At 38.3% G+C, this 14,043-nt stretch overlaps 2 protein-coding genes across 2 annotated transcripts; one reads left to right on the top strand and one right to left on the bottom strand.

Moving 5' to 3' along the window:
- Positions 1-1,656: 1,656 nt before the first annotated feature.
- Positions 1,657-4,493, top strand: LOC107677741 (gastrula zinc finger protein XlCGF8.2DB-like). The gene is made up of 3 exons (XM_016472761.1): positions 1,657-1,741; positions 2,057-2,103; positions 3,185-4,493. The coding sequence occupies exons 1-3, from the start codon at positions 1,671-1,673 to the stop codon at positions 4,195-4,197; spliced, it is 1,131 nt and encodes a 376-aa protein (XP_016328247.1). The 5' UTR covers positions 1,657-1,670; the 3' UTR covers positions 4,198-4,493.
- A 4,227-nt stretch (positions 4,494-8,720) lies between these two features.
- LOC107677737 (uncharacterized) lies at positions 8,721-13,796 on the bottom strand. Its single transcript, XM_016472757.1, has 6 exons — positions 13,757-13,796; positions 12,303-12,427; positions 11,732-12,115; positions 11,415-11,631; positions 10,162-10,309; positions 8,721-9,015 (listed from the first exon to the last, which is right to left on the bottom strand). Exons 1-5 carry the CDS (start codon positions 13,794-13,796, stop codon positions 10,299-10,301), a joined length of 777 nt encoding a protein of 258 aa, XP_016328243.1. The 3' UTR covers positions 8,721-9,015; positions 10,162-10,298.
- Between the last annotated feature and the right edge of the window lie 247 nt (positions 13,797-14,043).

Raw genomic sequence — 14,043 nt, 5'->3', positions numbered from 1 at the left:
GCATTTGAAGTGAAAGTACTTGATGAACATATACTGTGTGTAGAGAGCATTCAATCAATATCGTTATCTAATTTTGGACCAAGATGGCTTTTAGAGGCTTTTGCATTGGAACTCTTCATATTTTCATCTCATTTGCTTGATTGGGTTGTTTTTGTCAACTTTCGGGACTTGCATGAAAATCTGATGATTTTTTGGGTTATATTTATGCAGAAATATAGACAACTCTAAAGGGTTCACAAACTTTCAAGCAGCACTGTATATCAGCCATAAGATATATTTTTTTTAGAAAATAAATTAAGACAATACCCAATATCTCTCTTCTCCTCTGAGAGAATATGTGCCATTAATGCAGCGTCAGACGCCAACAGCTCGGTCAGTTTTTACTTTCACTTTCTGTAGCTTAATGAATTGACTGGAGTTTAAAACTTCTTCGATCACGGGCATAACGCTCATGCAGTTCGCCTTCATGGTTTAAAATATAAATATTTATAATTTTGCAACGTGTTTGTCTTTATCACTAATTGCAAAATGATAATAAAATTATTTTATCAAAAGATCTCCCTCTTTTTGTTTTCTTTCTTGCTGCATTAAAGATTCAATGGTTATTAAAGTTGTATTTTCGAGCAGGTTGCAGTGAGGGAAAAAGCGGAAAAAAAGAGTTTAGGGCAGTCGGTTCATAGCTCTGCTTCAATGTCGTTTTCTTTATGTTTTCTGACTAAAAGCAACCAAAAAGCCATTTTAAAGTGGTTAAGCAAATAATAATAATAATAATAATCGGCAGGGATCCCAGACCAATACAATTAGTGTGCCTCCTCTATTTTAAAACCCACGAGCCGCCACTGGTTTCAACTGAAAGAAACTTGCACTGATTAATCTTGAAATATGTCAGTGGCCTTGTTTTGTCTCAGGATGCACACCAGTAATGTTTTTTCTAAGGCATGTTTATAAAAATTACTTTAAAATCCTAATTGAACTATGGCCTAGTCCTGGCTTAAGCTAAACCCCGTCTGTGAAACCGGGCCTTAAAAGTGTAGTTATGATTGACAAGGATAAAAGATTTGTAGCTGCTTTTTCATTATTTAAAATTCATCCTCAATTGTCTAATGATATGCGGCTTGGATGTGGCATCCATCAAAAATAGACTAAGAACCTATCTTTAGCGAAGCAGCGCGGAGAGCCGCTTATGAAATGTTGAACCTTTATGCATATAGTCGGGATTTAATGTTATAATGCTATATTATTATTATTATTATTAAACTAGACATTTATTTTATTTTTTTAATCTTCATTCACAAGTAAAAACATCACGTTTCTATTTTATTGAGCAAATGGTGTCATTCATCCCTTTGCGTCACCTGGTGGTGATTTCGCGAACGAGTTTCACATGTGACTGATTTTTATTTGCGCAAGCGTGGCGGTAATAGGCATTCTGTTCGACTACCTACTGTACACCTAGGATGGCTTGAGGGTGAGTAAATCATGGGGTAGTTTTCATTTTTGGGTGAACTATCCCTTAAACTAGGGAGCTGATTGAGACGCACCCAGAGATTTAGTTTAGATTTACTTTTCTTTCTGTTAATTATTCTCATCTTAAACAGGACAAAGTGTCAAAACACACAGAACAACTCCTTCTGAAGCAGCTGAGATCCACGTGACACACTATTATTAAGATGGCGTTTATTAAAGAGGAGAGTGAAGACATGAGGATTGAAGAAGCATTCAGAGTTAAACATGAAGATACCGAGGACCAACCAGAGATGGCTCTTATTAAAGAGGAGAGTGGAGACATGAGTAATGAAGAAGCTTTCAGAGTCAAACATGAAGATACTGAGACACAAACAGAGATTGGGTTTATTAAAGAGGAGAGTAAAGACACGAGGAATGAAGAAATATTCAGAGTCAAACATGAAGATTCTGAGGAACAAATAGAGATGGTGTTCATTAAAGAGGAGAGTGAAGACACGAGGACTGAAGAAACATTTAGAGTCAAACATGAAGATACTGAGGAACAAACAGAGATGGCGCTTATTAAAGAGGAGAGTGAAGACACGAGGAATGAAGAAACATTCAGAGTCAAACATGAAGATACTGAGGAACAAACAGGTTGGTTTTCCTTCTCAAAGCTGAACTCACTCATTTGATTCTTATTAAAATGTCCAGCTTGTCCAGCTCTACAGGAATTAATTATATTTTTGAAGAATGATATACTAGTGTCCTAATTAAAATTTATTTTTCATGGAGTGAGTCACATCATGTGAACAGACATGTCACATGACATGAGATCACATGACCAGAAAAATACTACAACGCTGCCTTCAAGTGCAGCTGATAAGATTTTACTTAGAAGTTGGGCATTTGTTACTATGACATGTTAAATTAGGAAAAGTTATACAGAAGTAGTCTGAATAAAAGAATTAAGTTGTATAATATTAAACCCAATATCTTCTACTTAATTATAGAATTATAGAATCATGTCTAAATTATACTCTGCAAGAATGGGAAAATTCAGATCATGTGACTATTAAGATAACATGTAGATTTACGTATTGGGAGGAGAAACATAGTAACCCCGCCAGCTAAAACAATGTCTTAATTGGTCAGGACACCAGTAAGAATGTGTCTAACAGCTGAGTTTAAAAACTCATGACAAAAACAAATTTTTATTTTTGCCTTTAAGCTTTTTGCGTTATTTCAGTGCGCTTGCGAGCTTACTACATACCTGCTACTCCTCTACCATCATGACATAAGTCTTTAGATACTGTATGTCCAATAAAGTCTTGTATGTATTAAAAGAGAAGTATTGTGTTTTGTGCTTACAAGTTAATGTCTTAAACTGCTGATCTTGTTACAGTTCTAATAAATAGTGTTTTCACTATACTTTGGATATAATATCCGTTGCAGAGCGGATAGTTATGGCCGTTCAATTAATCGCTTACCAATAATTTGATCAGCCGTAAAACATTGTTTCTGTCAAAATTCACTATAAATATAATTAGTAATTCCCTTTTAGCTAAATTTACCTGTTTCCCTTTCAACAAAGTAATTTGCAGTACATGGAAATGGCAAACAGTTCCCAGAATGCATTGTTTTTTGTACAATATAGTACAATTTTAATGGAAAACAGTATGTTACTGTCACCTTCTACAATGTAAGGTTAACATGTATTTCTTTTTTTCCACTGTAGACACGATGCCACCAAAAGAGGAGAGACAAGAACTGAATGAAATGGAAGAGAAGGATCAGAATGAGGAACTTCATGATTTCATAACTGGAAAAAAATCTGTAAAGACTGAAAAAATGTCCTCACGAAAAAGAGCCCAGAAGACCAAATCTAACACCTGCCATCAGTGTGGAAAGTGTTTCAGTGAGAAAAAAAACCTTAATGACCACATGAGAGTTCACACTGGAGAAAAGCCTTTCACCTGCCCTCAGTGTGGAAAGAGTTTCAGTCTCACAGGAAACCTTAAAATCCACATGAGAATTCACACTGGAGAGAAGCCTTTCACCTGCCCTCACTGTGGAAAAAGTTTCAGTCACACAGGAAACCTTACAAGCCACATGAGAATTCACACTGGAGAGAAACCTTATGCATGCCAACAGTGTGGAAAGTGTTTCAGTGGGAAAAAAATCCTTAACGACCACGTGAGAATTCACACTGGAGAGAAACCTTACACATGCCAACAGTGTGGAAAGGGTTTCAATGGGAAAAAAATCCTCAAAGACCACATGAGAACTCACACTGGAGAGCAACCCTACATATGCCAACAGTGTGGAAAGTGTTTCAGTCAAAAAGCGAACCTTATAAGCCACATGAGAATTCACTCTGGAGAGAAGCCTTACACCTGCAAACAGTGTGGAAAATGTTTCACTAAAAAGTGGAACATCATAAAACACATGAGAATTCACACTGGAGAGAAGCCTTACACATGCTCTCAGTGTGGAAAGTGTTTCAGACATAAACCATCCTTTGATTCCCACATGAGAATTCATACTGGAGAAAACCCTCACACGTGCAAATTGTGTGGGAAGAGCTTTACACGAAAAGGATCTCTTAAGACTCACATGGTCATTCACACTGGAGAGAAGCCGTTCACATGTGATCAGTGTGGAAAGAGTTTCGGACGAAAAGTAACCCTTAATCAACATGTGAAGATTCACTTTAAGAGAAGTGTTTTAGATGTTGTCAGTATGGAATGAGTTTCACAGACAGGAAAAACCTTAAGAATCATGAAATAACTGGAGAGAAGTGTGCCATCACTACCTACGTTTTCCCAAATAATCCAATAATAATCTGAAAAGCTGTTATGTAAACACCTCAACCAGTCTGATTGAGCTTGATTCAAATGAAATTTCGATCTGATAGAAGGGGACCTGAAATAATTCAATCAGTACAGAGCACAATGTCTCGGTTATGCGTGTAACTATGGTTCCCCAAGAGGGAACGAGACGCTGTGTCCTCTAGCGCAGCAGTTCTCAATTCCAGTCCTCGCGTACCCCCGCTCTGCACATTTTGTATGTTTCTCTTATTGCTTCATACGTTTGTTATATTTGACTGTAAGTGCCCTGCGAAGTGGACATTACTGGATATTCCTCCATGATTCCTTCTTGAAGGGAGCGTATAAGTTCCATACAAAGGGCATTTAAGTGTGCGAGACGTGAATTTAAATTGTATTTATTTACAGAGATAACGTTATATTATATCCTACTTCGCGCTTCTCTAGTAAGTTTCGTTTGTGTGTGAAGACGCTGCAGGCAGCGGCGCAGCGCAAATCTGTAAATGAATATTCCGAAGTGAAGTAAACTTCAACGGATTTCCCCTGCTCCGGGAGTAGGGAGCAATGGACACTGTGTCGGGACCATGTCAATCGGAACACAGTTCATGCACGGAGCTCACTTCTAACGAGATGATCTGAATCAGGTGTGTTAACACAGAGAGACATGCAAAACATGCAGAGCAGGGGTACGCGAGGACTGGAATTGAGAACCGCTGCTCTAGCGGATACTATGGGGAATGCTGCCAGCTTGACCGTTGTCTGAAGCACATGTGCAAAAACTCCAATCTTATTGGTCCACATGGCCCGTGACATCACAGGTGGGTGCCCAGAAGTATAAAGGGGCACCTGCTGAATACTTCACCAACTAGTTGTCTGAAGGAGATGTAAACAGGCAGGCCGAAGGCATGGTGAGGGGACGCAGCGTCTCATTCCCTTTCGTGGAACCATGGTTACATGCGTAACCCGAGACGTTCCCCTTATAGGGGAAATGAACGAAATGCCAACTATGCCGTGCCAAGGCGCATACCTGTTCACCTGGCGAGAGACCAAAGAAGTCACAGACATACACCTAACCTTTCCTCAGAAAGGGGCCAAGCCACTGACGCCCTAGGCTGCTCACTTAACTTGGGAAATGGAGAACCAGAATGATGATGAAGTAAGCAAGCTTGGGCTTTAAGTAGCTGTTGAGCTAGAATACAGCTATCCTCAGATAGCTATATCCTAAGGATCTCATGAAAGACTCGTAGATAAACCATATACAGCTAGCCTCAGATAGCCATCCTTCAAAACTTCCTAAATCACAGAAAGTGTGCTATCTGCTTACAACCCTAGCAAGGGAGATAGCACTGACTAAGCAAGGGCTCAAGGAGACCGCTACTTAAAAACCCTAAGAAGGGGAGCAATCATTGAGCTAGCACATAGCTGTACCCAGGAATGGGCTACCAGAAGGGGGACCGACTGAAACTGCTCAGACCACAGAGAGTGGGCTGTCTACTTTCAACCGTAAGAGGGGAAACACTAGGAGGGCTCAAGGAGACCACTACTTAGAAACCCTAATAGGGGAGTGAACACCGAGCAAGCACATAGCTACCCTCAGATAGCTATGTTTTCAGGAAAGAGCTAAGACAGCTAGCCTCAGATAGCTGTATTAAGTAAGCCCATCCTGCCATAACAATTCCTAGAGGAAGGGGGAAGAGAATGATCAGGAAGTGCCAGCCTCAGGACATGGGCGATCACCGTGTCTCTTATCTAGCAAGTCCTTGAGATCCTTCTTCCCTCTGTTAGCATTGGCCTTCCACTGCCGACTCCTAGAGGGAGGAGGGGCGCAGTTAGCTACGCTAGATTTCTGATCTTGTCTATGAGCCTCAGCCCTAGACAGATCTGCCCCGCTAAATGAGGATTTAGAGCACTGAGGAATGAACGTCCTGAAGGCAGCTGTTTAGCCACACCCTCAACATTAGCATAATCAGTGTGTTGAAAAAGATGTAGCCGATATGAATACGGTTTCCCCCAGGATTTAGATATCTCCGAGTGGAGATGTGGGAGAAACGGAAGACTCCCGGTGGCGGGACAATCAAGACTGGACAAAAAACGCTCATCCAGGCGGCCGCGAACAGGCTTAGGCTTTTCACGCAACCACACAAGATCGAGCTGCTCAGTAGCATGATCCATCACTTCCAGAATTTCCCTGTATGTGTAGTTTGGGGGAGGTTGATGACAACTCAGCGCTCGGACTTTCATTGTTGTCACCAACCACATCAATCTCTTCATCATCATTCTGACTAGAAGAGCCCAGCAGCGTGCTATCGGGATCAGATGACTCTAATGAAAGAGTGTCTAGATACGAGACGCACTCGAGCTCGCGGGCTGAGTCTTTGAAAGATCCAAACCTTTCTCTAACCTTTCAGCGAGCTTGACCTGCGATTTCCACGAATTGAGTTTTCACCGTACCCGACCCGCAAGGCGCAGATGCTTGCCCCTCTTCCCTTGAGAAGACAGACAAATGTGATTGGAGCTTCTGCATAGTGAATTTTTTACAATGCGTGCATTCGGAACCCTCAAGCACCAAACATGCGTGCTCCTCCTCCAGGCACGTAACACACAAGTCATCAACGCTCGCCAGGTTTCAGAGACATAGTACACACTGCTAACAGACAGACGGCTCCTGAAGACGACACAAGTATTCAGCAGGTGCCCCTTTATACTTCCGGCACCCACCTGTGACGTCACGGGCCACATGAACCAATAGGATTGGAGTTTTTGCACATGTGCTTCAAACACCGGTCATGCTGGCAGCATTCCCCATAGTGTCCGCTAGAGGACACAGCACGAATTCCCTAGAAGGGGAATTATTAGAGTTATATCGCCAAAGACAGTGTAAAATACACAGTGTTGGTGTTATTTTAACATTATAAGTTAATAAAATAGCACTGCTGGTGTTATCCACAACTTGGTGACTGTTAAATCACCGTGTTAAAAAATGTTCTTTTTAAATTAACCCAAACTGGTGTAAATCACCGCAACCCCTCCCTGTTTTGCTCATTGCACCGGTGTTTAATAAAACCATAATTTTCTCTTATAAGAAGATGATGATGAAAGATCAGCTAAAATTGTTTTCATATGGACTTGCTTCATGAAAAATGGTATGTATGTACATTTTACATTGGTTTATAACCTGCCATTTAACAAAATAAGGTTGACAATTGTTGGTTAATATATATTTCAATCATGACAACTCTCTGAATAGTTTTAGCATGTTACTGAATATGGCAATGTCTATGATTTACTTTTGCACTTAATTTTTTCACAGAGGCGAAACTAAATTAAGTGGGGGCCCCAGGCAAAATTAATCAATGGCCCTTCTAAAAAAATTTTTTTTTGTTCAAATATCTTTGTTACCTATAGATATAGGCTGTGTCCAAAATCACTCACTCGTTCACTCATTCACTAATCCCTATATAGTGTATGGCAATTGAGTGCACTATATCAGATAGTAGTGAATGGAATTAAGTGTACGAATTTGGACACTGACGTATAGACCGCGCGTCAGAGAGCTGGAGCTGTTGCAGAAACATCTTCGTCATATATGTACTTTTATATTACATGTACCTTATTTTAGAAAATAATATTAATAACAATAACACTCACAATGACTTTATATTGTAATTATACATACCTTCACGCCAGCTTTGTGGTTTCATCGATGGTATATCATTAGGCTTTATTTGTTTTGTAATGTTTACAAGCTGAAAAGTTTGAATAAAAAAAAAAAAAAGAATGGTATGTGACAAACATGCAAAAAAATAAGAAATCAGGAAGGGGGCCAACACTTTTTCACACCACTGTATATATATAAATAGAAATGGAAATTTCAAAACAAAAAAATCTATTACCATGTACTTGTAAACAGGCCTGGATTAAGAATATATAGGGCCCTTGGCCCTCTTCATAGTAGCCTGTCCTGGAGCTACAATGTTCTCTTCCACAGGAATTAGAAATGCTCATATTGACTGTTTAACCATTAAACGAAAGTAAGAATTTTGACCGATTAATAATATCAGTTAAATGGTTTAAAAAGTATTTTTTAATTTTTTTCCCAGGATTTTTTTTTAAGTTTACTGCATGGTGAAAGAAAAATAATGCTATACATAACTCATGGGCGCATGTTGACACCTGCAACCACACATGCCTACAGACAAATTTTGCTAAGCAAGTACCTGCTCCACTTTCACTTAGTTAACTGAAGTATTAAAGGGGTCATATGATGCTATTTTAAAGATCTTATTGTATGTCAGAGACATGAAACACTACTGAAAATTAGGAAAAACTCCTAACAGCACAAATCAAGTGCAAATGGAAAAACAAAAACAAAACAAAAAAAAAACACTGAAGCTGTCTCACAGCCTCTTTTTTTACAGGTTTGAAATGGTAATTAGTCAACAAACATTCTCCATTCTTGAATGGCCTTTTTGTACGAGGGGGTTGCATCCTGCTCGTGGATGGCATCTCTCAGAACTTGTGTTTGCAACACAGACAAGAGTGTTGCAAGACACTTTGGATACGTGAGATGAAATGCATAGTAATAGGCCAGGAGGTAGAGAGGCCCCTCGTGGAGCAAGTCTCTGTCAAATGTTAGAACTGGAGTTGTATCTACAACCACCATGCAGTTCTCCTCACCAACCAGCAAGACAGGAGTGGAAAATGCACGCCTGTGGATGTAGGTATCTGGATCCTCTGAGGGCTATAAAACCAAATATAAAAAAATACAGAATTTAGATTACACACACAGCAAAAATCAAAATAAGATCTGGGTTACCATTCACTTCCATAGTATTTTATGCCTACAATGGAAGTGAATGCTGACCCAGATATGTTGGGTTAACAACATTCTTTAAAATATCTTACTTTTCAAAGTAAATATCAAGACAGTTAATAATGTCGTTAGTTTTACCATCAGTTCAAGCCCGAAAGAGCAACAGAGTCGCGTGACAGACACAGTGCACTGCAAAAAAGGCCCTTCTTAAAACAAGCAAAATACACTTAAATCTAGTTAAAGTGTACCAAAATCAAGCAAAAAAATCTGCCAATGGGGTAAGCAAAACCGACTTGGTAAGAATTCTTGAAAGCAGCATAAATATCTAGTCAATAATAAATGCTACTGGATCTTAAAACTAGACACAAATTCTTAAAACTAGACTTTTAAGCTTATAGCTTAGAATATTTGAACTTGAATCTAGTCACTAAAAATACTGTTGAGTCTTAAAACTAGACAAACATGCTTAAAACTTAGCAGTTTTCTCTTTTTATAAGCACTGAATAATAATAATTCTAGGAAAAATGTTATTAAAACTAGAATATTTGAACTTAAATCTAGTCACTAAAAAATACTATTGGGTCTTAAAACTAGCCAAACATGCTTAAAACTTAGCAGTTTTCTCGTTTTATAAGCACTGAATAATAATAATTTTATGGAAAATTGTATTGAAACTAGAATATTTAACTTTAAATCCAGCTCATTTCGATTTTTTTTTAAGATCACACAAAAACCTAAAATGAGATAAATTCTCAAAATAAACATCCCCTTTCCTCCCCCTACTTTAAATGAAGAAAAAAAGAACTTACTCAGCTTTGCTTAACATTTATTAAAGAAGATTCTCCAAAGTTTGGCCTTTTAAACAAATGGAGAATATAAAATCAGGATAAACAGATTCCAAGGCTAACTTGATCAAACTCACCAGCCTGTAGATTTCTAGTAGGACCTGAAAACACTGATTAGCTTGTTCAGGTGTGTTTGATTAGATCCAGACTTGGAGCTGAACTGGACCTTGAGGGCCAGAATTGAGAACCCTTGATCTATACAGATTAAAAAAATTAAATAAAGCTTTACCTCCATTTAATGTCCGCTGAGGCTTCATGACTTTCTTCATCACTCCATAAAACTGAACCTTGGAGTAGAAGGTCTCCCACCTGCCCTTCACCTCAGAAATGTATTTGCAATTGTCTGGCTCAATGATTCTCCGCAGTTCATCCATTGCCTGAAATAATTTAATAATAAAAATAAAATAATTTCTGTCTGCAGTTAGGTAGAGGATATGGGATATTTGTCAGTACATTTTACATCTGTCTAAAATATGCTATATCTGTGTACCCACATGGTCTAGTTCTTTGAAGCAGGGGTATGCTTGCAAATTTTTTGTTGGTTTGTCTTGCTCCTTCAAAGCATTCGAGTCAATGAAATTTCTTCTGGACTGGAACTCCAGGTTTAATAGATGGGTTACAGCAGCTTTGTTTGGCTTTCCTTTATGTTCTTTCAGTCCTGTATGAGTTTCTTTGTTCTGTTGAGTACAGAAGATGATATTTGATGATTTAAGACGAGAATGTCGGTAGCCAAAGTTGATGGAAGCCATTGACTTCCAAAGCAAGAAAAAAAAATAAAAAAATACTGTGAAGGTCAATGGCTATAATCAAGTTTAGTTACCAACATTCTCCAAAATATCTTCTGCTGTAGTCAACAGAAAGAAATAGCGTAATGACGTATGACAGGCAGAACGAGCTATTCTTCCTGGTGAATAAAGTGTCATAAATGAGTGTCCCGTCATTATAAAACTCCCCTTTCACTCAGCGTCTGTGAAGTGGAGCAGGACAATGTCCCACCAGTCCTTGTTTAAGACTCTCTCATCCACAGACGACTGGTTTTGGCTGCGGGAAGGGGCACTTTTACTGCTTTATAAAGTAAGCAGCACTGCACAACAGTTCATGTGCTTGTCGTTGCCAAATTAGGACCCGAAGTAGATAAATATCACATGTGCTTTTTAAAACAGTATGCGACGACAGCGGGAAACTCTGTATATTCATGCAGTGTGCGCATGTCAAAAGAGTAAATCCGATCAGAAGCTTGAGATATAAACGCGCATATCAACCCGATCACTAAATTTAGCGTTCATGTAAATACTACATTTGGATTCGTCAATCAGAATGAATTCATTCTGATGGAAGCAAAAAGTGTCTAAAAACACTAATACATTTTAAAGTAAGGTGGCCAGACGCGTCACTTCGTGGGGACACGTTCTGCACAGGATTTATGAGTTGCCTAAAATAACCAGGTGTTGGTTGTTTGCGATTGGCGCAGCATGTACTTACATGCTTCATCGATGTTGTCATTTTCTTGCCTTGGGGTGCTTGATCTTGAAGGTGGTGACAGATTGACTGTTGATGCACTGGAATCAGCGTCATAGTCACTTGCCACTGCAGCAGAAGTTTCTCTGTCCTGACGTGCTCTTTTGGAAGGAGGCTGTTTGGCCTTCACAGGACTTCGGATGTTTGAAAGTCGCTTCAGGAGCTTTTTGGCAACAGTGTCCTGTACAACAGAAAAAAAGCATCAATTAATAGTTTTGAAGCAATGTTAGCAGCAAAACAAGTTTTTTTTTTATTATAATTTAGTAAATGATGTCACTCACCCACTCATGCCTAGATCCAGTTGACTTATCTTTCATCATAGGGTAGTATTCCACTAACCGTTTTGCCATGGCAATAACTTCATGTTTAGTGGGATATTTGTAGTCTTCTGAAGATGCTCTTGCAATTGATATCATGTTTGTCATGGTATTTCGGATGAGCCGGCAGAACAGCTCCTTCGATAAGGTGACGTCACCCTCTTTTCCAAGACGCTGCTGCTCAAAGTATGTCCGTCTCACGTGTTGTAGTTCACTGTCAGTGAAGAGAACATATTCTGGGCTGGGTAACTTTAAAAACTTTGAAGTGCTGGGGTCATCTTGTTTTGAACTTTCAGTATGTTCATCATCTGCTGATGAACCTTGGACTTCAACAGGAATGGTGTGCCCCTAAAATACAAATATATACATTAATCAAATCAGATAAAGTAATTTATCATTTTATTCACATAGTGTTTCACATGTATGTATACATGTTATTCTTCAACCACACCAACTTACATTTAAATTATCTGTACTGAAATTATGCCCACTAGCAGGTTAAAAATATCCAAAATAAATATTTGAAGTTAATTACCTGTTCTTCCTTATGAGTCAAAAGCCAAATGGCTTTGCGCCGCAGGAAGTGCTCAGGACCAGGAAAGAGATCTCGGATATCCTCTCGTGAGAGAGTTGGTAAAATGTCTTCCCCAATGTTAGCAGCTTAGAACACATGCAAACACATTAGTCAGTGTAGCTCAGGTATACTTTGTGCACAGAAGACTTCAGATATTGAAAAATATATATATCCATGTCAATATAGCTAATTAAAACAGTTTATCCAAATGTATATATTTTTTCACTTCAGAAATATTACAATGATAACACTTTAGAAATAGGGTTATATTTGTTAAAGGGGACATTGGATGCATAATTCACTTTTACATGGTGTTTGAACTTAATTGTGTGTTGGCAGTGTGTGTACACACCCACCATATAAGGATAAAAATCCACACAGTGCTCTTTTTTAAATCCCCACAAATCATAAGCACTTTCTCAGAGCAAGCCGTTTCCAGATTCTTGGCAAAGTGACATAACTTTGCACAGGACCCTCCCACAACTGTTGACGAACACTGACGTGATGAGGACTGGAATTGAGAAACACTGCAGTATTTATTAATCTCGGTTCATGTTAGTTAATACAAATACAGCTGTTCATTGTTTGTTCATGTTATTTCACAGTGCATTAACTAATGTTAACAAACACAACTTTTGATTTCTGCATTAGTAAATGTTGAAACTGACATTAAGATTAATAAATACTGTAGAAGTATTGTTCATTCTTAGTTCATGTTAACTAAAATAGTTAACTAATGAACCTTATTGTAAAGTTTTTGGGCCTACTACAACTATGAAATAAATGTCTGAATGTAGTGAAACAAACAGGCAATAATGATAAAAGATCCTTAACACTTGACAAAGTTATTTTTGTTAGCATCAGTAAAAATATTAGGTATTATGAAAAAGCAATACAGAGTTTTAATGCATTTAATAACTGATGGCAGTACTGCTGTTCATTTTTGTTCATTATCCAATAATCAATTTAGTGTATACGTTACACATTTAAATAAAAACATTATTAGTGCATGTTGTAACATAAGGATTGATAAGTGCTGTAAAAAAATGTTTCGAAATAGTTGACTAATGTCACTGAATACAAATGTATTATCGTCAACGTCATAAATGATAATGCCCCATGGTGATCTCACAAAAAAAAAAAAACTCACGTTTGGATATTAAAAAGTAAATAAATACGAATAAATTTAGCAATTATTAGTACAACTAACGACATAGACAGCAAACTGGAAAAGATTTATTAATCAGATCTCAAGAGAAAGAAGCTGAACTTTGTAAAATGTTCAGTTGACTTAATTTGATTCGATTGCAGGAACGTGTTTTTTCTGTCGGAAACAGTGTGTATTCCATTACAATTCATTTTCAAATACAAGAATTAACATAACAAACAATTAAGTAATTTTAGAAATTACTAACCTTTTAGAGTGGAAATCGCAACTTCGTCGAGTCCATCCATGGTGAAAAATTGGCGGGAGGAAGTGCCTTCGTCTTCTAACTGCACTTCGGCGCGCTGATTGCGCATGCGTCTTGACGTTAATGCGTCACAGGGTCAAAGCACTGTTGTGCAGTGCGCATGCTCAGCGCGCGTTTTCTAATTTCCTGTGGTTTTTTTTACGTGTTTGGTTTGCCGAATTTAACGTTAACTTGAAAACTGCGGTTAAAAGAGACATTAGTCATCGATTTTATACTCAGTAGTTCTGTTG

This window comes from Sinocyclocheilus anshuiensis, unplaced genomic scaffold (genome assembly GCF_001515605.1).
Source record: "Sinocyclocheilus anshuiensis isolate Anshui unplaced genomic scaffold, SAMN03320099.WGS_v1.1 scaffold1001, whole genome shotgun sequence".
NCBI classification, from domain to species: Eukaryota; Metazoa; Chordata; class Actinopteri; order Cypriniformes; family Cyprinidae; genus Sinocyclocheilus; species Sinocyclocheilus anshuiensis.
Note: the sequence above shows the minus strand (reverse complement) of the source record. Positions and strands in the feature narration are given on the sequence as shown.